A 23202-nucleotide genomic window follows, 5' to 3' on the forward strand; every position below is an offset into this window, starting at 1 on the left:
GAAGGGTTGGGGGCTGTCGCTCTGAACTTCCAGGTGGGAGCCCGGGAGGCAGGTACCCCGGGGAAGGGCCCCCAAACTTGGCACTGTTTGCCAGTCTCCAAGGTTTAGGACCCCAGATACCTTCCAGGGCTCCACCGCCCGCTGCCGCCCAAGGTCCCAATGTGGGGACCCCCTCTTCCTCCCCCGCTGGTCCTTTCTACCGCTTTTCCCTCCTCTCTCCCAAGTCTTTTCCGTCCTGGTCTAGGGCTCTTGGCCTGAGGCTGTGCAAACACCCTCAGCTCCCGCCCCCCGCCCCTCCAATCCGGCCAGAACTCCGAGGGGAGGGGCCGGAGGTCCCCCTTCTCGCTGGTGGTCGGAGGGGGCAGTGCCACAGTCCCGGGTGGGGGAGGACAAGGGCCATCTCTGCGCCCCGCCCGATCAGGCCACTCGGAACACTAGGGGTGGGGGGCGGGAAGCCGGGCTAGCAGAGAGGGGAGTCCGGCCCAGGCAGGTGCGGGCTCTGGCTGGGCCTGGGCGGGCTCCGGGGGCGGGGTCTCAGGTTACAGCCCCGCGGGGGGCCCGGGGCGGCCCGCGGTTTGGGCCAGTTCACCAGCTTCAAGTGGGGCCGGGCGCATATAACCAGCGCCGCCGAGGGGACAAGACGCAGAGCGCTGCTGGGCTGCCGGGTCTCCTGCCTCCTCCTCCTGCTCCAAGGGCCTCCTGCATGAGGGCGCGGTAGAGACCCGGACCCACACCGTGCTCCTGCCGCCTCGCCGCGCTCCGCTCGGGCCCGGCTCCGCCAGGCCCCGCGGTGAGCCATGATCCGCTTGGGGGCTTCCCAGACGCTGGTGCTGCTGACGCTACTCGTCGCCGCTGTCCTTCGGTGTCACGGCCAGGATGTCCGTAAGTCGCCCATCGCCCCTGCTTGCCACCCTTCTATGCCGTCCCTCCGCATCCTCCTCCTCGGCCCTCTGCCGCTCTGGAGCCCGCGGCTCCGGATTAGAAAGGCTCTCGGGGTCATAGAACGCCGAGACTCGGTGCAGGATGAGCAGGAGCTTCGCGAGCGGAGTTTTGCAAGGCGGCGGCGACTCTGTCCAAACGTCCTCTGTGCGGGCCGCGGTCAGAGGCTTTTGCAGGTCCCTCCGCTTCTAGGAATATTAAACGTGCACAGCGTCGGGTCGGAGAGGTTTGCGCACAGATTTAAGCGCGCTCTTTTCTACTAGCTTTGATAATTAAGCGCGCAGGCACACGACTCGCCTCGCTGAAGCACTCGGAGTTCAGGAAAACAGGTCGTGACCCATCGATCTAGAAGTAGGAGAGAAAAAGCACGAGCAAAGGAGGAAGCACGCGCCAAGGGATAGACTTCGCAGTCGTGTCCAGCGGTTGGTGGCCGGGGGTTCAAAAGGGAGTCAGACAAAGGAGATGTTCTGGAAGTGGTGGGCTGAAATCCAAAGCCACAAAAAAAGACTTAGGAGGGGCACTCTGAGACTTCAGTGCCTCTGTGGGCTCCCTCCCGGTCCCGGCTGGCCCTGGAGCAAGGTGCAGCCCCCGTTCGCATCTCCGCTCCCTGCTCCCCCCCCAAACTTCCCTTAGGGAAGGCCATCTGAAGGGGGATAACATTCCAACCAGACCGTGCTTTTCAAACGCCCTGGAAAATAGCGCCCCCTCCCCATGGTCTCTCTCCCAAACCCCCGAGGAACTACAATGAATTACTTTTCTGAGTTTCTGAAACTCTCTGAGCTAGGCTGCGGGTGTGTGTGTGCGTGTGTGTGTGTGTGTGTGTGTGCGCGCGCGCGCCCGTGCGTACGTGTGTGTAGCAGGGGAGGGGGCACAGTTAGTCAATTGTTATAACTATTTCAAAGGAATATAGTTAGAGATGGCAGTTTTACAATCCGGTCCAAAGGCCATTAGGACCCCATCGTTCCATCGCCTCCTTTGGTTAAGTCCCACTGTCTGGGATTATATTTAGGACAAACGAAGCCTGGAAAGTGTATTAGGTACAGAGATTTTTTTCCACGTGTTTGGGCACGTTTCCGACGGCTGGGATTCCAGCCTTCTCTTTGCATGTTACAGATTGTAAATCAATCGGAGGGAAAACTTTTTTTGGGGGGGGGGCGGGGGAGGAGGGGAAAATCAAAGTCCCTCTGCCGATGAGGCTCTATGAGGTCTCCTCTGCCACCAGGCTGTCTCCAGAGACGGTTTGGAAGGCTGCGGGCCAGGAGGACTTTCGGCTCATTAGAGCGGCTGATGGGGGCGGGAGCAAGATTGGAGCCCGTGGCGCAGCCCCAAAGAGATCCTGGCCGGGTGGTCGCGTGGTGCGCTAAATTGGCGGAGCAGGCCCGGGCACCTGTTGAAATATGATGTGTCTATAAGTGGCCCTAGCTCAGACTGACTATATTTTTGTCTTAAAATTAAATGTACACACTAGCAAAGCCGTCTTCTCGACTGACCTCTGCTTTAGTGCGCAACGGAATTAGCTAAGTGACTCTAAAATAATTCCTAAATTCTCCATCTGGTATTTGGAGGCGCTCAGTTAAGTGGCAGAGCGCTTTCGCTGCCGCCGCTTTCCCGGGAGGGAGTGAATTCCTGCTTCTTAGGCCCAGCTCTTCCAGTCGCTTCTCCTCCTCCCCAGGGGGAGTGCATCGGAGCCGCTGATTTTGCGCCCTGGCTCATCCCAGCTCCGTAACCCCCTCCCCCGGGCCAGCAGACCCAAAAATGTGACGTGGGGAAAGGCTCAGTCTGCGTGGACTTCAGGAATGTCAGAAACCTGGAGCTCCGGCGCGCCCCTCCTCCCCGTCTTTCCATGAGTTTGAGAAACTTACTGGCGGCGGCGTCTTTGACCCACATCTGCATTTCACAGCCCTCGCCTCCGAAAGTACCCCTCAGCCGGGGGAGAGACCTCAATCCTCCTTTGTAAGGCTTGTTTGCGTTGGGAGATTGGCAGCGATGGCTTCCAGATGGGGCTGAAACGCTGCCCGTATTTATTTAAACTGGTTCCTTGCGGAGACCTGTGAATCGGCCTCTGTGTGCACTCGAGAAAAGCCCCATTCATGAGCAGCGAGGTCCGGTGGGTTCCCCTGGATTCCCCGACCCCCCTCTCCCACAATGCCCCCCTGTGCCCGCCTGCCGCCACCTCCCGGGCTCCAGCTCTGCGCAAAGCGGCGGCGGAGCGAAACAGTTCCCCGAAAGAGGTAACTTTTTAATTGGCCTGCTACAAAGAATCACTTATATGGGGCTGCGGTAATGAGCGGAACCCGATCGGGCGCGCGGGGATGCTATCGGCAGCCGTTTGGAACAGCAGTTATGGTGGTGCTGGGCTCCTCTGTCCACACCTAGGGGATCCGGTTACGGTGCTGGCTCCTTTCTGGGGCAGTCATTTAATCCCACTTTTCACCCTCCCAGTGTCTCTGGCTGAGCCACGTCCAGAGCCGCGGCCACAAAGAGTCACACAACGGCTCTCACGCCCAGCGCCTCCTGGCCCCGCCCCTGCGCCCGCGCATCCCCGTCGCCTTGCCTAGCGAAATCCGATCCACATTCAGGGTGCACACCCCTCTCTCAGCATTTCCCTCTTTCCGTCCTGGAACCTCTTAGGTGAAGGTGGGCTCTTCCTTAATCCGGATGGGTGACCATTAACCTTCTACATATCCCCTGGGATCCCCTACCCCCGCTCCCCGCGATTGTCTTGCCTAAAGGCTGAGTGGATTTCTTCTAGTGTAAAAGAGAAAAAGAAAGGTGTATCTAGGTTTTCAGGCTCTCCTTAAAGAGCAAGAGGCAGGCTCGTTTCTGTCTCCGCCCACCTGGTTTGTAGCTCTTTCCTATTATTCATCCCTGCAGTTAGTTGCCATTGCTTTGGAGATTTTGATGAGAAAAACAGCGCTGGGCGCTCCCTAGCACGTGGTGCGGGCTCTTTAGCCCTTGGCGCTCTCCGGAGCGCTCTTGTCAGCATATGTTTCATTTGCAGGGTGAATTCCAGACGGCAGGGCACTTGTGGAAGGGACGCGTCGCTGCCAGTCTTGGTCTGCACTCTTGGTGGAGGCCAGGCCCGGACGGGCTAATCTTAGCCCAGGCCCAGCATTCAAAGCCCCCTGCCCCACAAATTGGGGTGTTGTCTTCAGATGGAGGCAGGGTCTCTCCAGGGAGGTCAGCGATGAGGGCTCTTTGGCCCTGTTTGCCTCCCAAGGCATTTTATTAGCCTGCTTGGGTCCCAAATGTATTGTTTGAATGGGCCTATCCTCCTCCCCCAACTGGCCCTGATCCTAATGTGGTTTAAAGAACGAGACAAGATTCTAATTCTAATAGTTCCTGCTTTCAGCTCCCCACTTCCGTATTCACTGTTGGAACCTAACTGTTTATAGATTCTAATTTTTGTGGGTAGAATTTTCTTCATGTCTTCTGAATTTTAGCTGTCAGTTGTATTTAGCAAGTCCCATAATTCCTAGAGGAAGGCAGAATAAAGAAGGCTTCTGTTCTTGTGCTGGGGTGGGGGGAGGTCATAGCTCCGTTTTCCCCTCTCCTCTATCTTTACAGTCCCTGAGTTCTCATTCAGAGTCTCCTCTTCTTCTGCTCCTGCTCTAACTTGCTCCTGCTGTTCCCCACATGATGTCTCCCTCATGCTACACCTGTGAAGTGAGAACAGTATCGTACCTGCCCCCCCTCACTGCTGGGTCAGGAGTTTCACTGGTGAATAGACGGCATAGTGCAAGGCACACAATAAATATTTGCTGAATACATGGAAGAATGAATGATATCTTAGAAAAATAATCTTCAAGTTCTCTGTGTTTGGGTTGCCCGAGTCCACATTCTTCAGCATTTGAATGATGTCAAGTTGACTGCAACCTCTTTCTCTTTTTCTCTTCCGGCTCCCGCCCCCTCCTTCCCTTTGCTCTCTGCTTCCCTTGCTCCACCCTTGGTGCAGAGAAGGCTGGCAGCTGTGTGCAGGATGGGCAGAGGTATAATGATAAGGATGTGTGGAAGCCCGAGCCCTGCCGGATCTGTGTCTGTGACACTGGGACTGTCCTCTGCGACGACATAATCTGTGAAGACATGAAAGACTGCCTCAGCCCCGAGACCCCCTTCGGAGAGTGCTGCCCCATCTGCTCAACTGACCTCGCCACTGCCAGTGGTCGTAATTTATTTATTTCCTGTTCCACATAAATAAATTACTTGCAGGTGCAGCAAATGCCCTCTCATGGATGCTGGTCATCTCTGCAAAGCAGAGGGGCTGGTTATCCATGAGACCCCAGCAGCTGAGGCTGAAAGGAAAGGCCACTTCTAGCTTGCAGGTTGAAACTGAGAGAGCCCGAGACACTAGCGGGGTCCTTCCTCACCTAACACCACCAAAATATGTGCTTCTTAAAGTGTCCTCTCTGGAATCAGCCCTGCAAATTACTAGAGCCACAGTGGAGATTGAATGCTCCGTCCGGTCAAACCACAGATTCATTCCTCCTCTATGACCCAGATCTTGTCTTCTCCTTAGAAGACCCTCAAATATATGTTCTTCAGGGAGAAGAAACCCTCTGCTGGCTACTGGGAGACAGTGGGCAGGCTCCCTCTTTGAGATGGGGAACATTGGTGGCAGTTTCCTTTTGTTTTTACCTTTCTCGGAGTTGACTGCCAGTTAAGAAGCACATTAATAAGAGAAGGAGCTGGGCTCTGGGACTCCCAGAGCTGAAGGATGTAGATGGTGCTGGGACTGAGCTCCTTGTGCCTGCACTCTGGTGGGCAGTTACAAACTCCCAGCTAGAACCAGTGCTGGTGGATGATGTGTGCAGGTGACCTCCCCAGCACTCAAATACTTGCACTGTCTCCCTGGGGCGGCGGGGGGGTGGGGGGCGGTGTGAGGGTCTAGGCCTCATGGGTGGCCCTCACTGTTCCCTTTCCGCTTAAGCAGATAAAAAGTTGAAAGGGAAGGGAGAAGTTGCCTTTCCTTATCACTTCATCAACACTGGGAAGTTGCTTGGGGAAGCTGCTTTTATGGTCCAGATTCTCAGGTCATTTCTGAGGGGGTCTCTGTGAGTGAAGTGTTGGTTGCCTTTACTGTTGATGCTGCAAAGGGCAAGGGGTTACTGATTTGGGGTGGCACTGACTCCAATGCCCTATATAACTCTTGTGCCTGCTGTTTTTTTTTTTTTTCTTTTTCCTTCTTGTGCTTGCTTCAAGGAGACTCAGCTCGAATGTAAGGCATTTTTAACTACCTAACTTTCTCTGGGAGGGCTTGGGGGCTGCGGGAAGGCCTTCCTACCCTATGGGGGAAAGAAGAGACTGAACCTAACACCAGCTTCTGGTGCTTTCCTTTCTGGTGGCTGATTAGAATTTGAGCTCCTCTTATTGCCCCTGCTCCATTCTTTTGCATGCTGACTGCTCTTTGAATAACAAAGTCTGGGTCATCTCTGTTCTTCATGGGACCTCAGCAACCCCAGGACCCCAGTAACCCTAAGACCCCAACAGAAGGTTCAGTGGAGTAATTGAAAGCCGCCTCCTTCCTTGGTTGTGTCCTTTTTCTTTGATCCCTTAAAGAGCATTTGAGTGACAAGAACGTGTACTGCTCCATCTCATCAATCTTACATTTTTCTTCTCTATTTTTTCCACTTGCAGGGCAACCAGGACCAAAGGTGAGGATTTTTTCTTTTTTGCTTTTCTTTTGCTTTTCTAGTTCCTTCTTCACAAGCCATGCTATGCTCCTTCAGGCTGTCATTTTTTAGATGTCAGACGAGGTCTGTTTCAGAGGGCACCTCGATGCAGGATTTTGTGCGCAGGGCTGGTGGGCTTGCTTGACTCAATCTTATGAATGTGTCATGTTTCAGGGACAGAAAGGAGAACCTGGAGACATCAAGGATGTAAGTAAAAATTATTCTCCCACCATGTTGCTTACACTGCTCTGAGTCATTTCCTTGTGGTCCGCTCTAACTTGCCATCCTGTGGGCCTCTCTCTCACAGATTGTAGGACCCAAAGGACCCCCTGGGCCTCAGGTAAAAAAGGGAGAAAGCCTTTCCTCCACCCCTCCTTCGAGTTACGGATCTGTAGGCCCCTGGCCTTGCTGTCATATCAACATTTCTTCACCTTCAGGGACCTGCAGGTGAACAAGGACCCAGAGGTGATCGTGGTGACAAAGGTGAAAAAGTGAGTAGAGAAACAACACTGCCCGACCTTTGTGGACTTCTCTAGTCTTCTAAGGCCCCCCTACGTGCCTGGCCACCACCTGAAGGGCAGCCCGTGGACTGGTGGTCCTTGCATAAACACTGCTGCACATTGGTGCCTTTTTCTCTTTCTGCCAAGGGTGCCCCTGGACCTCGTGGCAGAGATGGAGAGCCTGGGACCCCTGGAAATCCTGGCCCCCCTGGCCCTCCTGGCCCCCCTGGGCCCCCTGGCCTTGGTGGAGTAAGTATCCTTATATCCCCTTTCTTCAGACTGTCCCTCCAGAAATGTGGCTTCTAAATTGCTACTCACACTTACCTGGCTGGCTCCCAGGGCTGCCAGCAGTGTGTACACAGCCTGTCCCTGGGCTTCTCCCCTAGACCTATAATTTAGTGGAATCACATATTAGGCATGAGACTATGGCACTAAGGGTTGACTTTTTTCTCTCATTGGGTTTCTGCAAAGAGAGTCTTCAGTTACCTGGCTCCCTGGCGTCTGTACTGTGTGGTTGATTCTTGGGAGAGGGCATGGGGGTTAGGGGAGAGGATGACTGGGTGCTTGTAATTCCCTGGAAGAAGAGTGACCACTGTCCTTGGAAGACATTTATTCTTGGCCCTTGCCAAGTACATTCCAAATAACTATTCATTCTCATGAAAGAGTCCCACTGAGTGAAGGTGTGTGGCTAAAGTCATTTTTGGAATCAAACCAATCAACAAATTATATTATTGCCCAGTTTTTGCAGGTTTGCCATTTTGATGTTTTCTATCTTTTAAAATTTTTAAATTTTAAACTCACAGATGCCTACTTGCTAAAATTTTTCAAGACTGTCAATTTTAATTTTTTGCTGGGCTTTAAAGTTTTGAAGGAAAAACCCGCTTTTAAAAGTGAAGTTTTAGTTGTAGTCCTCAATTCATGTTCAGGAATGTATTTACTATTTTAGAATTTTTAAAAAAGTCATTTTATAAAACGAATGCAAATAACTGGTACTCCTCCAAATAACACTTTATCTTCCAGGAAAATGATTATGCCACTGTCATCTGATAACACATTTCCAAAATGATTTTCTAGGAATCATTGGTAATTCTGGTCAATGCTAGTTAATCTCCAACAATTAGAGTTTGTCTAAATAGAGTTTTTTTCTATCCAGATATAGCTTACCCCGCCAAGTAGGAAAAACCTAGAGACTCTCAAGTTCCTAATGATGTCGGGTTTATTTGCAGAACTTTGCTGCCCAGATGGCTGGAGGATTTGATGAAAAGGCCGGTGGCGCCCAGATGGGAGTAATGCAAGGACCAATGGTAAGAAAAGACAACCAGCTCTTTCAGCCAAAATGGCAGGAGGTGGCGCTTAGCAGAGCCAGAGACTCTGACAACCTCACTTCACAGATAACTGCTTAGAGCAGCTCTTCTCTATCAGTTATGTGACCTCCTATTTAGTTATCCCAAAGCATTTGGTTTTTAATGGCGATGGATGCCAGTTTTAATGATGCGCTGGAGTGACTAAGAAGAATGAGGATGGAGAGATGCATATAGGCCGATCTGTTAGAAGGCCAGTTGCTATTGCTCTTGGAATGAGAACTGAAGAATGCAGACAGCAGCCACTGTTCTCCAGCATCCACAAGACTTCTAGCAGGAAATCTCAGCCCTGTAGCTCTGACTTGGCACATGCTAAATGAAACTCAGACTTTAGTAAACATGGCTGCCGTCCAGGAGAAAGCAAGGCCAGCTCCTCTGTCCAAGTGGTGCCTATAAATAAAAATAGATTGTTGCGTGGGGAGTGGGAAATGAGAGGGAGCAGCCACTGTAGGCCCCCTGCCCACAGAATGGCTCCTTGTCCTTTGTCTGGGCTGCTTGCTGAGAGGAGGTGGCACACTAGAGGCTGCTGCTGGAGCATTTCCAGTAAATTCGCATTCTCTGTTCTAACGCAGGGCCCCATGGGACCGCGAGGACCTCCAGGCCCTGCTGGTGCTCCCGTAAGTACTGAGTCTTTTCTTCTCAGTGACAGTACAGATGGTTTCAAACTGCACGTCAGTTTGTGGGGGTCAACTTTGTGTCCTCACTTTACCTTTCAGGGCCCTCAAGGATTTCAAGGCAACCCTGGTGAACCAGGGGAACCTGGCGTCTCCGTGAGTACCAGCGCGGGCCCTGCCCTCCTCCTGGGGAGCCTCCGAGACGTACCACTCAGATTCCAGTCCTGCCACTCCCCGCTCCCATCTGCCCTGTGCTTTTCCACAGTGGAGGGGCCCAATGGAGATCCAGATGGGGGAGCTCTGACAGAGAACCAAAGGCACCAAGGACCACCAAGAACTCTGTCATGACCGTCCCTTTTCTGGGCCGCCGCTGGCCTGTGTTGTCTGCTGCCTCCCGCTATGATCTGCTCAGGACCTTTGCTCTCTCTCAGCACAAAGTGGGGTTTTCCCATTTTTCTTCCTTAGAGAGGAACTAGCTTCTAAAAGCCACAATCCCAAAGCTTTGTCCACTGATTCAGTGCCTTCCCCCTCCAACCATCTCTTAAACTCTCTTACTTTGTTCGTAGGGTCCCATGGGTCCCCGTGGTCCTCCTGGGCCCCCTGGAAAACCTGGTGATGATGTGAGTATACCTGAGTAGTCACACAAGTGGCTGCCTCTATGAAAGGGCCTGGAGAGCGTGTGTGCTGGAGTGGAGATTGGCTTAGCCCCGGGGGAGGTATCGTAAAGGGCAAGACTGGTCAGTCAGACTCGAACTCTGTCTACTGTCTAATTCCCACTTGCAACTCAGCTTGCAAGTGCCCTGGGGACTGCCATGGACACATTGAGAAGGGAAATAATTAAAACATCATTACCTTCAGGAAGGGAAATTGAGACATGAGAGAAGGGAGAGGGAGAACACCATGGGAAAAGGTGTGGAGAAGAAAAAACAAAAGACAGGAACGTTCAACAACCCGGCATTATCTCAATTGTAAATGAGTTAGGAAAGCTCGGCCTGAGTCAAGATGTCTACAGAGGATGCGACAAAGAGACAAGAGTTGGCACTTGAGCCGTTCTTATGAATCACATTAGACAAAGTCTCCTGAGGTTAGGGAGCACGAGCGCAGTCAGCAGAGTCCAGGAGAGCAGAGAGAGAGAGAGCCCACCAGGGGAAGTGGAAGCTGGTGGGGACAAGGCACTTGCCTACCCAATGGGCAGCCGTCCCAAAGAATACATCGTGACCCAGGAAAGATATTCAGGGAAGTCTAGAATATGAAGGAGGTGAGTCAGCAGGAGATCAAAGGCATGGAGGGCTGAGAGAAGAGATGCTGTTTGGAGTATGCTAACTATGCTAACGTGTCTTCCGAGGAAACTGAGGTGCATGTCTTCCTACAGGGTGAAGCTGGAAAGCCTGGAAAATCTGGCGAAAGAGGCCCTCCTGGCCCTCAGGTAAAGCCCACCTTTCCCAGCCTCAAACATCCTTCCTTGCAGTCAAGGCAGTGGCCTCACACCCAGCTCATCCAGTTCAGTTTGCTCACTTCTAAAATGAAATTCCAGCAGTCCCCACATGTATCACGCCTTCATGCTGCTGGTCTTGTTTATGATCCTAATGCAGGCTCGCGGGGGAGGCTGGGCAGTTGTTGTTTCTACCCACTTTGCATAAGATGGGCGAAGCACAGTGAAGGAGAGTCTGGGATTTACTGAAAGAGCTGTCCTAGCCTTGCCCTGCTCCCTGACAGCCCTAGGGAGCTGGCTCTGAGGGCCGACTAGCAGCTCTGGGTAGCCTTTACCTGGTTCTGCTGTGTGTCCTGACGTCTCCTCTTGGGATTGCAGGGTGCTCGGGGCTTCCCAGGAACCCCAGGCCTTCCTGGTGTCAAAGGTCACAGAGTAAGTATCGTGGGCGAGGGTGTTAGAAGGAAGGGATTGCCTGGGAGGAAAGAAAAGCATTTGGGGGCATGTGTATTTCTTCCTATCCAGGTTCCCCAGAAGTGTGATTGAATGTTTTCTATTGTCCTCTAGGGTTACCCAGGCCTGGATGGTGCTAAGGGCGAAGCTGGTGCTCCAGGTGTGAAGGTAAGAACCAGGAAGCACAAGGGAGGGACGGGAGATGGAGGGAGATGATGGGGAGCCTTTCTTCTTAGTCAAGGAGATGCCATTGAGCTCAGTAGAGCCAGGACATCAGAACAGCTTCGGTTGGGAACACCCAGTCCTATCTCCTGATGGACAAAGAGAGCTTGAGAGGTCATTCCACACAGAACTGATATTTGGGGGTGTCAGTGACAGCTGAGATGACCAGAGCTTTCATTCTCTTCCTTGGGACTTTTCTGGGGCTGGCAGAAGGGTCCCAGTCACTGACGCTGTGCATCTTTTTTCCAGGGCGAGAGTGGTTCCCCTGGTGAGAATGGTTCTCCGGGCCCAATGGTGAGTATGAGCATCACCCCTGGAGGGCTTCCAGATACCCTTCTGGCACCTCCTGCAGCCCAGCGGATGGCTCCTCCCTAAACGCCAGTGCTTCCTTTATGCAAAGTAGTTATTCAGTTTTATATACTGATCCGATTATGAGCAAAAAGCAAAGTGTATTAAACAGATGATTTGTTCAAGGTTTCACCAACATTTCCTTGAAATACAGCCTTAATACAATTTAAGTGTGCTTGAATTTTTAAAAATTCTGTTTATTCTCAACACGTCGGGGAGCTCATCTATTACGAGAGGCAAGTGAGCCTGTAACCAGGCCCCCACTCAGTCACAATGGGAGGATCTGTGTGTTCGGCCTGGGCAGAAAGGCCTCTGCTGTGCCACGAGGAGTCCTGCATGAGTCAGGAGGGCACCTGCACCTTTGCCTCCTGGGTGCATGCACATTTCCTCCCCGTCGGGTGTCTGGGAAGGGCCTGCAGGTAGAAGTGATAGCATAGCGTGTTGTTAAGTCAACTCATGCTCTTGCTGTCCCGGTGTGTATTCCAGGGTCCCCGTGGTCTGCCTGGTGAGAGAGGACGGACTGGCCCTGCTGGTGCCGCAGTGAGTAACTGACAAGGCCGAAGGCCACCATTTGCCCAGCACTTTAGAGTTTCCAAGGCAGTTTCACATGGAACTCTCAGAACAATGCTGTGAGGTGTAGAGAGTATCGTTACCCCACAGGGTTCACTCTGAGTGTGCCCTCACAAATTCCCAGACGGGGCCTGTTCAGTCAAAGGAGGGCGTAGGTTGTGGGGAGCTTGGTGGGGAGGGCAGGACTCTCTCTTGACTAGTCTGGATTATTCAGGTAACCCCCTCAACAGTGCACGCTCGTTCCTCAGTCAACCTAGTGTGAATTTATAGACAGACTTACAGTGGCTATAGTACGGTGCTACTTTCTATTCTTTTAGTTGCTCAGATGAAGCCCTATAAAATATAACAATCTAGCATCATCTGCCAGGGCCTTTATACATGACGCTGCTGCTGCCCGTGGTGTTATGATATGATACCAGCAGCCACCGTTACATGGGCACTTCCTGTGTGTAATGCCTTACGTGCTTCGTCTTATCTAATCTTCCCTCAGATCCTATGAGATAGATTCTACTATGCTCCCCATTTCAGAGAAGAAGAAATGGAGGCAGAGAAAGGTTAAATAGCTTACGATGAATAAAGCTTGGCAGGCTCAGACTTTGGTGCCCTCTTGTTAATGTGGGAAATTAAGAGCCAGGGGATTTACAGCCGATGGAGGGTGCAGGTGCTTAGCTCTGATCCCTTAGCAGTAGAGAGAGCCCTTGTAGGCGCTTTGTCAGGCGAGTGATGCGAGGAAAACCGTGTATGAGAAAGATTATTCTGTTGATTTTATACCCCAACCACCCAAGCCCCGAGGCCCCTCCTCATGGTCCTCGCAGGGCTGGCCAGAGTAAATCAGTTTCATTCACTCGTGCTGCTTTGCAGATATTGTATCTGTTTGGCAGAAATGTTCCTCAAAAGCAGATCAGTGAAGTAATAAGCAGCCTCTACCCGCATTTGTCAGCCAGAGCTGCTGAAGTATCTTGTCTCGGGGTCACTTTGTATGAAGGGATTAGAGAGCACTGGGCCTGCCAAGAAACACTACTCTTTCTTCAGATTAACAGGACCTGGGTTGTGGCTTTTTGGCCTGGCCTAGAGCCACGGTGGCTGCCCCCATGAGGGACGAAGATGAGCTACATCCCCTGACCTGTTCGCCCTCCTTCCTAGGCACAATGGGCCCTGCTTTGTGATCTGCCTTGCTGGTTCCTGTCCCCATGGTAGTCAAGCTGGCAGGGCATGCCTAGGATTTGGCGTAGAAGGTTGACAATGTAACATAGTTCCAAGTATGGGCCTGATGTCCAAGCTAGGCCAGGGACTGGGCTGGGTTGGCTTCTGCCTACTGTAGTCACGTGCCCCCCTCCCCCTGCCCCCGCTTTGGGCCCGACTCTGTCCTCCCTCCGGCTTGTTGCAGGGAGAGCCTCTGATGCCACCCCAGCTCTGGCCTCTCGGAGCAGCAACACAGCTCCCTTTTGCTCACGTCTGGCCTAGGCCTCTCCTCTGGCCAAGCCCTGGAGGGAGGGTGCGCCAAAGCAGCCAGGCCAGCCCAGAGGGCTCTGGCCAATTCGAAGGCTTTATGTTCCCTGACATTTTTTTTGTTAAGTCTTCTCTTGCTTTTTTTTCCTGTTTAATGCCAACCTGGAGAGTGTCAGTTGGGAGAAATGGACCATAGCCAGGAAGAAGATTTGAGTCTTATTTAAAACATGAGCTCCCCCTAAAGCATCCTTCTTCAGCTTCTGAGGAGAGGCAAAGGCAGGCAGGTGGGGCTCAGCTAGGGAAAGGTCACCTTCTGGCCTGCTCCGGTCTTCTGCCATGGATCAGGTGCCGGCCCCAGCCTAGCCTAGCCTAATGGTTCCCGGAGTTTGGATAAAAGTTCCCTGGGCCCCGAGAGTGAAACTGAGGGGTTCTAACCACAAACCTGGGGAAAAAACTCTCAGAGTGCAAGTTCTATAGAGAAAGAGCCAGCAGCCTTGCTTTTCAGTGTGAAGGAGTCTCAGGGGCATGAGCTCAGATGTGGTCCATGGGCTGTGCTGGGTGCCCTGTCCCCATCACAGGGCATCTTCTTGGCCTGGCGGCAGACGTCCTGTGAGCATCTTTGTTTTCCTTAGGAGCAGGTTGTCAGGGAGGGGCCAGAGTACAGAGGCAGTCTGGAGTTTACCAAGAGGAGGCCTTAACCAAGCCTTCACCAAGGAGGCTAACCAAGCCTTGGAGGCCTTAACCAAGCCCCGAAGTGCTTCCTGCCATGAGCAGGCGGGAGGCAGCACCGCAGGGTGCTGGTTGGCTATTTCATTTTCCTTCCGCCCAGTTCTCTGAGTCTTTAAATGATTACTTGGTCTTGGAGTTGGGGATATTTGAGGTCTACAGAAAACTAAGATATGATGGAATAGCTGGGTAATTACTCAAGCTTTATTTAAGCTGAGACCAAACCCTCTGCTGGCCCCTGAGCACCCATTTAAGCAGCCACCATGGAGTTGCTGTGGGCCGCTCCTTCCCACATGGTGTCCCATCACTCACACCTCACCAGCCTCATGCTCAGCCCTGGAAGACCGGGAGCACAGCGTCATCGTGTTTCCTGTGTAGGTGGGCTGTGGGTAAGGAGGAACTGGACATGTGGGCACTTTTCACAATGGCTGCTTCCTTCTGCTTGCTCACAGGGTGCCCGGGGCAACGATGGTCAGCCTGGCCCTGCAGGACCTCCAGTAAGTCTATTTCCTTCCCGGCAGGTTTATTCCCGAGGCCCAGTGGAGTCTGCTGTGTTTGCTCAGTGTAAGCGTAGCAGTGCTTGGACCTCTATTGGAAAGGAGGAAGAATGATTTTTTCAATATACTTGAGCTTGTTGATAAGCTTTGAAACAGTGGTTCAATTTTCAGAGGTTCGATGTTTCAACTTTACCTTCCGGCAGTTTTTTTGTTTTTTGGGGGTTTTTTGTTTGTTTGTTTGAGGAGGGATAGGTAGAGAGGTGGAAAAATCGTCTGCTTCTCACCACGTATATAGTCAGAATGTTGCTTTACCTTCTGAAGCCAGGCCTGGGGACACTGGCATAGGGAACAATTTTCATCCAGGGACTTAAGCCACAAAAGATGTACAGGCAAATCAGTACAAAGGTGGGATGGAGTGTGAGGTGTGGGGGTGGTTTACTCCGGGGTCTGCAGAGATTCTGCCCAGAAATGGCATTCACCTCTGTATCCTCTTCCTTCCTCCAGGGTCCCGTGGGTCCTGCCGGTGGTCCTGGCTTCCCTGGGGCTCCTGGTGCCAAGGTGCGTGCCCTGGTGGTCGAGTCAGGAACCCCTTTCCTCCATAACCTGAGCTGATTGCCCCCCTGGACTATGCCCCTTCCCTTCTGAGGAGTGTCTTCCACCCCCATCCACCGTTGCTCTCCTTGGAGCTACGGAAAAGAGCCAGACATTTTGCAGAGTCCCCAGCTGGAAGGGAAAGTGAGATGGAATGATAAAGAGCTGGAGGTACTATAGTTACAGCTTCAGAGAGGGGAAAGGCCGAGAAAGATGGGAGACACCGGAGACCTGGGAGGGAGCAGAAAGGCCAGGCATGGAAGGGAAGAAGGCAAAGCTCAGCCGACTCTGGGCTCGGAAGAGAGTTGGAGGGAAATGGGCAGGGGCGTGGAGAAGGCTCCATGCGTCCTTCCTTCTCCTCTCCTTCATCTGCGGGGCTTGGCTCTTCCAAGCTCTGTTAATTGAGTTCTTCTGAGGATTAATGAGGCCAGTGGGAGGCCAGCCAGGGCAGGGAAAGGCCCGTGTGGCCCAGGAGGGATTCCAGTGCACACATCCCTGGGAATTCTCTCCTGTCACCACCCGGAGATGAATAAGGAGCCTCCGTGTGGTCACTGGCATCAGGTTGCTTTTCCCCTCCTGGGTGTTTCCATGGTAACCAGACAGTGTCTGAGGCCCTGGGAGCCAGTGAAGGAGACCCATTGTGAAGAGGGACAGCGGAAGGTGAGGGGGCCTGACCTTTAGAAAATAATAATTACAAGAGAGAAGCAAGAATGTTCTGAGAAGAAACCTGAGTAGGCTCTGCCTTCCCTCCAGGTCAGCCGTCCTCCCCAGAGACTCTGCCGTCCAGAGCCCAGATATCAGCTAGTTGTAATTTTCAGGGTAAAATGAAAGTAAAAGCAGAGGCCATTTTGGAGGGCGGGGGTAGGGGGCTGCCAGAAGCCCCTGAGAATTGGACTTCAGTCAGAGCAGGGAAAAGTAGAGTGGGGCACTTGTCCCAGCTTACGATTGCCCTGGCTTTCCGGCTCACTTCAAACGGGCCTGGCCCGGAGCCTGGGGCGGCAGTGTTCACACATCAGCCAGATACCAGCAGAGTGGCGCCCTGAGCTGAGGTATCTGAGGGGCTCCACTTCCTCAACAAAGGAGAAAAATAGGTGAAGAGGGGGAGATAGAGATGCTTGCCCCCTTCGGCTCTCCATCTACCACCTCCTGATACTAGGATGGCAGGACGCCCCAGCACAGGCTGTCCGGTGGGTGCTGATGGGACCGACATGTTGCCCATCACTATAGCGTGTAACTGCACTTGCTCACGGTAGTTCACAGTGTTGAGGGGAGGTGGAGGGTAGAGAGGCAATGCGGGGAAGTCATCAGGTTGGTGAGCTTGGTCAGGCGGTCCCTGTGGGAACACGTGTGCTCATCGGCAGGGTGGGTGTCCGCCCATGACTCAGCTTTTTGATGCGTGCAGAAGCAGACCCTCGAGAGATCTGTGTCACCGTCTTTTCTTCATTCCCAACCTGTCTCTTCCAGGGCGAAGCTGGTCCCACCGGTGCTCGTGGTCCCGAAGGCGCTCAAGGTCCTCGTGGTGAACCTGGCACTCCTGGGTCCCCTGGGCCTGCTGGTGCCTCTGTAAGTGCAGCTTTTCTTTGGCCTGAAGGGCCTGGGGTCTGTGGCCCTGGCACTCTTGACTCTGTGCTTAGCTGTGAAGGAAGCGGAACCTTATCCAAAACTTCATTCTGACCCAGCGCTTGCCCCCTATCTCTACAGACGTGTCTTCCTCTGTCCCCTGTCCGCCCCTTGAAGCATCCAGCAGGATGATGCCTGGAATGGGCAGGGTCTATCCCCCTGACCTGTGGCCTGGAAGGGCTGGGAGGGCTGGGGTTTATTTTTTGCTGCTTATTTTATAATGACATTGTCTCCTTTTTCAGGGTAACCCTGGAACAGATGGAATTCCTGGAGCCAAAGGATCTGCTGTGAGTGTTGCCTTTGGACTTGGCTCATCCAGGTGGGGTCATTCCTTCCACACACCCTCTCCTGATGCCGCTCTCTTCTACTCATGCTGACAGGGCGCTCCTGGCATTGCTGGTGCTCCCGGCTTTCCTGGGCCCCGTGGTCCACCCGGTCCCCAAGGTGCAACTGGGCCTCTGGGCCCGAAAGGTCAGACGGTAAGAACCTGGAGTGAACCCAAGTCCCGCTGACACCCTGGAGTCAAAACTCCATCCCTCCGTCACATGTTCACGTTGGTGTCCTTTGGTGGGCACTTTTAGGGTTTCTGGAAGTGGGGCAAGGTCCTAGGAGAGAACCCAGTGTGAGAACCTTCCTCTCTCTTTTGTCAAGGGTGAGCCTGGTATTGCTGGCTTCAAAGGTGAACAAGGCCCGAAGGGAGAACCTGTGAGTATTTGTCTTCCAGCCCTTGTTTCTCCATGCTGCAGCCATGCCCCAGGCATCCCCCCAGCATCCCCCAGCCCACTGCCCATGTCTTCTGTAGCTGTAGCCCTCACACGGGACCTCAGGTTGTGCCCGGAGAAGCGGATGTAACAGCGTAGAGAAGATTCAGCTTCAGCTTCCATCTTTGGCTTGACCAGTTTGAACAGTTTGAACTTTACACCCTCTGTCTTTCTGCTGGGCCACTTCTGCTCTTCCACCATTAATCCATCATGGCCTCCCTGCCTCAGGTCCCCAGCCCTGGAACAATTGCCAGGGCTACGTCCTCCACGTGCAGGCCAGAGCTTGCCCAGGGCCAGGTGGAGACTCGCCTGTTTCTCTTTTGTGTTGGTTCTTAGGGCCCTGCAGGCCCCCAAGGAGCCCCTGGTCCTGCTGGTGAAGAAGGCAAAAGAGGTGCCCGTGGAGAGCCCGGTGGTGCTGGGCCCTTCGGTCCCCCTGGAGAAAGAGTAAGTGGGATAGGAGTTCCTACCTCCACTGGTGTGTGACCTTGAGATGGAAGTCAAGTCCTTGTGGCTCTGCGTTCCTGCCAAGTCCTGTGCCCTTCCGGATATCATACTCCTCTTTTCTGTACTCACCACCGAGGGGATAGGTCTCCCTTTTCTTTATTTGTGACCCCACCCCCAGGATGACATGAAACAATTTGAGCTCCCTTCCAGAAAGGTGGAGACAGGCCCAAGAAGTTAATCTCTCAGAATCTTGCAAGCCGTGGCTACTGCTCCACAGAAACTGTGGTTGATGGGTTGGAGGATAGACCCCCTGGAGCCTGGCTAGGTTCTCTGCAGCCGCATTGAGTCAGGGGCCATTTTAACTCATTGCTTCTCCTCTCCACTTCTTAGGGTGCTCCTGGCAACCGTGGTTTCCCAGGTCAAGATGGTCTGGCAGGTCCCAAGGTGAGGTGTGGGGAAGAGGGGCTGGGGTCCCTTCCTACATCTCTCTGGTCTAATGGCCTCTCGCTGACTCCCTGCCTCCTCTGGTATAGGGAGCCCCTGGAGAGCGAGGGCCCAGTGGCCTTGCTGGCCCCAAGGGAGCCAATGGTGACCCAGGCCGTCCCGGAGAGCCTGGCCTTCCTGGAGCCCGGGTAAGTCCAGAGCTGCTTTTGTCCTTGGCTTCTGAGCAGACCCCTCGTATCTTTTTCCTCCTGTTCCCTGCAACCCTCTGCTGCCAGGGCTGGGAAGTCCTGGGACCTGCTCTGACACTCATCTTCTTCTCTCTCCTGAACAAAGGGTCTCACTGGCCGCCCTGGTGATGCTGGTCCTCAAGGCAAAGTTGGTCCTTCTGTAAGTTCATCATCTGTTTTTTTTTGGGAGGGCTTTGGGGGTGTCCTTGGGGAGGCAGGTGGGAAGAGGGGCAGGAATTTGGGTGGGAGCATCCTGTGAATTTTGAGAGTTAAGGAGAGGGCAGATGGTAGGTACTGGGATCAGGTATGGACTGTGCAGTAGTTGTGAGCTCTGAAAATGTCACCCCCTTGTGCATTTGGGCCTCCCCTCACGGGAAAACAAAACCTAGTATGCACTCTCAGGGGCAAAACTTCTGGGCTAAGCAGCGCCTTGTCACCACATACCATGTGTGCGGTATGGGTCACAATCTTGGTAAAGCCCACATGCTGTGTCTAGCCAATGCCTAACTCTGTGCCTGCCACACAGTAGGCACTTAGTAGCTGTTGGATGGACAAATGTGATCAGAGTGTCTGTTCTGAGAATGGTGTCTTCTCTTTCAGGGAGCCCCTGGTGAAGACGGTCGCCCTGGACCTCCAGGTCCTCAGGGGGCTCGTGGGCAGCCTGGTGTCATGGGTTTCCCTGGCCCCAAAGGTGCCAATGTAAGTAACGACCTGCCCTTCCATTTCTTCCCATGTGGTGCTACCTACCTCCCTGCCCCGTGGGGAGAGGGCTGGCTTCTAAACAGAGTTAACCAAAGGGCAGTGATGAGCGGGGTCTCTGGTACCACGGGCAGCTAGGGCCTCCATGTCCTGCAGGAGTGCATGCGACTGGGGGAAACCAGGGCTCCTTAGAGCTTTGGGACCTCTCAACCAGGACATTGTTCCATGGGGCAGACCCTCAGTTCATACCTCTGAGCGTGAGAGAAGGTGCTGATACTCAGCTTTAGCCTTTGCTATCTGTCAGACCCGAAGCCCCAGTCTCCCCAGCCTGCTCTACTCCCCACTCCCACCAAACCCTTGACCTCATGGCCCTGCACTCTCTCCCTCAGGGCGAGCCCGGGAAAGCTGGTGAGAAAGGACTTCCTGGCGCTCCTGGTCTGAGAGTAAGTGCCCCACTGCCTGCCTTGGTGTTGGCCGGACACCCACGAGGGAGAGACATTTCTATGGCATGCCCCCTGGGATCCCCGATAGCAGTATGGCTTTCTGTGGCAGAGCCCACCTGCTCTGGGACCTTTGGGAGTCCACACAGGGGCACTTTTGATTGCTGTGAGTCAGCAGCCCAGGGAGATGGGGAGGACCCCTGTGCTGAGAAAGACTGAGGGAGAAGGAGGGGCCTGGGAAGGAAGGGGAGGGAAGGGGTGCACGTGGAGTTCAGCCGGGGATTGTGAAAGAATGGAAGCTCTGGGCCACAGAGTGCACCTCCACAGTCCTGGGGTTCTGCAGAACTGAAGAAAAGCGTGTCATCACATCACTCTTCTCTCTCTTCTCTAGGGTCTTCCTGGCAAAGATGGTGAAACAGGTGCCGCAGGCCCCCCAGGACCCGCTGTAAGTACCTGCCCAGCCTCTCCAGGTGGCCCTGTGGCAGGGTCTTGGTAGGGTGGAGGTGGGTGGCCCTGTGGCAGGGACTTGGTAGGTGAAAGTGGGTGGGCCTCAGGCACACGCAGTAATGGAGCTGACAGATGTGGATCTGGGCCGATCTGGGACACCAGACCCACCCTGAGCCGCGGTGGGGCGTCTCAAGGTGGCCCTGTGGCAGGGACTTGGTAGGTGGAAGTGGGTGGGCCTCAGGCACACTCAGTAATGGAGCTGACAGATGTGGATCTGGGCCGATCCGGGACACCAGACCCACCCTGAGCCGTGGTGGGGTGTCTCACTCTGAGCAAGCATTTTGCCCCCGCCCCCCACCCCGGTTGTCATTGATAGGAGAACAGTGAGGCACACAGGCACACACACCTTGCTTGGGCAGTGCAGGAAGGTGTCTATCCTGCCCTCCTGTGGCCGCCCCCCAGGGCCTCTAACTGAGGCTCTCAGGGGCTCTGGAATGCTGGCTCAGCTCACCTTTGCTTCCTCTGCAGGGACCTGCTGGTGAACGAGGCGAACAGGGTGCTCCTGGGCCATCTGGGTTCCAGGTAGGCAGCTGAACCAGGCTTTCTCTGGAGCCCTTTTCTGCGTCCAGGGCTCAGTGGGGGCAGCAGTAGGCACTGTGGGTGGAGGGTCCACCTCCCCCAAGGGGACCAGGGAAATGAGACTTCCCTGAACCACTGGTCTCCACCCTGTGTTGGCCTCCCTGGAAGGTGGGAGGCAGCAAACTTATTCCTTTGCTAATGCTTGTCACTTTGTCTTCTAGGGACTTCCTGGCCCTCCCGGTCCCCCAGGTGAAGGTGGAAAACCAGGTGACCAGGTGAGCATGAGGTTCTTTGAATCTCCAGCCTAGTTAGATGGGAAGCTGTCTTCTGATGCCCAGGAGACAAGGGCTGGAGGGTATGAGGAGCCCTGTGAGGCCCAGGACGTCCGGGAGCACATCCCAGCTCCCCAAGACGACCATCTGAGCTCAGGGGGAAGGAATGCTCAGCCAGGCTGGGACACCAAAGCCTTCGGTCTCTCACACATTCTTGTTCTCCAGGGTGTTCCCGGTGAAGCTGGAGCCCCCGGCCTCGTGGGTCCCAGAGTGAGTGTCCTGTTGGCCATTCCTGGTGGTCCCTTGAGCCTGCTCTCTCCCTGTGCAGTTCTGCCAGCGCCTCCCAACAGCACAGCTGCCCTGGGTCCTGGGTCCCCACCCCGCTCCCCACCTCCCTGCTTCTCCTCGGGCCTCTACCTCATCTCTCTGGCCTAATCACTCCTTGGTGTCTCTGCACAGGGAGAACGAGGGTTCCCAGGTGAACGCGGCTCTCCTGGTGCCCAGGGCCTCCAGGGTGCCCGTGGCCTCCCCGGCACCCCTGGCACTGATGGTCCCAAAGTAAGTGAGGCTGATCCTGCTGGCAGGGGTCCTCTGGGCTGGCCTAGGAGGCCTGCCGAGGAGGATGAGGAAGGGGAGGAGGGCGGAGTGGAAGATGAGACAGACAGGGGGTCTGGGCATAGGAGGAAGTGAAAGAAAGGGGGGTGCGGTGGGCACTGGGGTCCCACGGGTGGTGCTGCCCACCACAGACTCCCTCTCTCCCCCCACACCCCAGGGTGCATCTGGCCCAGCTGGCCCCCCTGGGGCTCAGGGCCCTCCAGGTCTGCAGGGGATGCCCGGTGAGAGGGGAGCAGCTGGTATCGCTGGGCCGAAGGGAGACAGGGTGAGTACCAGCCTGATGTGCCTCCCCCAGAGCCATGCTTCCCTGCCTCGCCCCCACACTTGCTCCCTCTGCCACAGTCCCTGGGGGCAAGGGTCCTGGCTGCCCCTCTTGAGGACCTTGGAGATTCCCCTCCAAAGTCTCTGTTTGCCTTTTAGTGATATCCTCCTTCCACCCTTCCCTCCATCTCACTCCTCGTCACTCGCCCTGAGACCACAGTAAACCCTCTTGGCTGGGGTCTGAGCTCTGCCTGGAGTGATACTGAGCTGGCAAAGAGGGTCTTGGAGCGACCCCCACCGCCCCCTGAGGTGGCTCGTTCTCTCTGTCCCACAGGGTGATGTTGGTGAGAAAGGCCCCGAGGGAGCCCCTGGGAAGGACGGTGGACGAGTAAGTGAATGGCTCCAGGCTCCTTGGGGACTGGGTGGGGACAGATGCAGTGGACCTCGTGGGTCCTCAGCTCCGCGCTCGGGGAAGAGAGGGGTCATGTGTGAGTGCGCTTCCTGGTCCTATCTCAACTCTCTGGGCTGGGCAGCTGCAGGGACTTCCCTGTCAAAACTGGGGGCCGCAGGGCGAGTTCTGGGGGTCATGGAGGGTACACCAAGGTCCACTGGGCGTGGGGCCCCCAGAGTCCCTGCTGGGCTCCAAGTCCCTGACTGACCCTCCCCACCTCCCTCACCACGCCCCTTCTCTCTTCCCAGGGTCTGACTGGTCCCATTGGACCCCCTGGCCCGGCCGGTGCCAATGGTGAGAAGGTGAGTCCTGGCTCCCTTCTCTTCCTCTGCCTCACCTCCCCCATCTCACATGCTGCCCAAGACTGGTAACTTCTCACTCATCAGCTGTCACCCTCCTGCCCACCAGTGGCTGCAAGGGGTGAAAGGTGGGGTCTTCTTAGAAGCAAAGTCAGTGGCTGTGTGCCCTGGGGGTAAAAATGCATTCGGCAAAGGCCTGGGGATGGCGCAGCTGTGGGCTGAAGCAACAAGGAGGAAGGCTGTGGGTTGGGCGACGCAGAGCCCCTGTCCATCGT

General features: G+C 54.6%; 1 protein-coding gene across 2 annotated transcripts in view; it reads left to right on the forward strand.

Moving 5' to 3' along the window:
- Positions 1 to 598: 598 nt before the first annotated feature.
- The window catches only part of COL2A1 (collagen type II alpha 1 chain), a 31321-nt gene continuing 8717 nt past the window's right edge, over positions 599 to 23202 (forward strand). Inside the window, exons 1-36 of one of the 2 annotated variants that reach the window (XM_006916844.2) lie at positions 599 to 882; positions 4895 to 5101; positions 6574 to 6590; positions 6783 to 6815; positions 6916 to 6948; positions 7046 to 7099; positions 7256 to 7357; positions 8335 to 8412; positions 9042 to 9086; positions 9186 to 9239; positions 9650 to 9703; positions 10456 to 10509; positions 10894 to 10947; positions 11080 to 11133; positions 11437 to 11481; positions 12022 to 12075; positions 14733 to 14777; positions 15282 to 15335; positions 16833 to 16931; positions 17231 to 17275; positions 17369 to 17467; positions 17640 to 17693; positions 18086 to 18193; positions 18584 to 18637; positions 18727 to 18825; positions 18971 to 19024; positions 19465 to 19563; positions 19953 to 20006; positions 20395 to 20448; positions 20979 to 21032; positions 21251 to 21304; positions 21527 to 21571; positions 21761 to 21859; positions 22074 to 22181; positions 22512 to 22565; positions 22877 to 22930. In XM_006916844.2, the coding sequence (XP_006916906.1) occupies positions 798 to 882; positions 4895 to 5101; positions 6574 to 6590; positions 6783 to 6815; positions 6916 to 6948; positions 7046 to 7099; positions 7256 to 7357; positions 8335 to 8412; positions 9042 to 9086; positions 9186 to 9239; positions 9650 to 9703; positions 10456 to 10509; positions 10894 to 10947; positions 11080 to 11133; positions 11437 to 11481; positions 12022 to 12075; positions 14733 to 14777; positions 15282 to 15335; positions 16833 to 16931; positions 17231 to 17275; positions 17369 to 17467; positions 17640 to 17693; positions 18086 to 18193; positions 18584 to 18637; positions 18727 to 18825; positions 18971 to 19024; positions 19465 to 19563; positions 19953 to 20006; positions 20395 to 20448; positions 20979 to 21032; positions 21251 to 21304; positions 21527 to 21571; positions 21761 to 21859; positions 22074 to 22181; positions 22512 to 22565; positions 22877 to 22930 (2409 nt within the window). In that variant the 5' untranslated portion in view covers positions 599 to 797. The remainder of the gene's footprint in view (positions 883 to 4894; positions 5102 to 6573; positions 6591 to 6782; positions 6816 to 6915; positions 6949 to 7045; positions 7100 to 7255; positions 7358 to 8334; positions 8413 to 9041; positions 9087 to 9185; positions 9240 to 9649; positions 9704 to 10455; positions 10510 to 10893; positions 10948 to 11079; positions 11134 to 11436; positions 11482 to 12021; positions 12076 to 14732; positions 14778 to 15281; positions 15336 to 16832; positions 16932 to 17230; positions 17276 to 17368; positions 17468 to 17639; positions 17694 to 18085; positions 18194 to 18583; positions 18638 to 18726; positions 18826 to 18970; positions 19025 to 19464; positions 19564 to 19952; positions 20007 to 20394; positions 20449 to 20978; positions 21033 to 21250; positions 21305 to 21526; positions 21572 to 21760; positions 21860 to 22073; positions 22182 to 22511; positions 22566 to 22876; positions 22931 to 23202) is intronic. The other variant, XM_025050306.1, reaches the window with a different exon arrangement.

This window comes from Pteropus alecto, unplaced genomic scaffold (assembly GCF_000325575.1).
Source record: "Pteropus alecto unplaced genomic scaffold, ASM32557v1 scaffold196, whole genome shotgun sequence".
In the NCBI taxonomy this organism is placed as follows: Eukaryota; Metazoa; Chordata; class Mammalia; order Chiroptera; family Pteropodidae; genus Pteropus; species Pteropus alecto.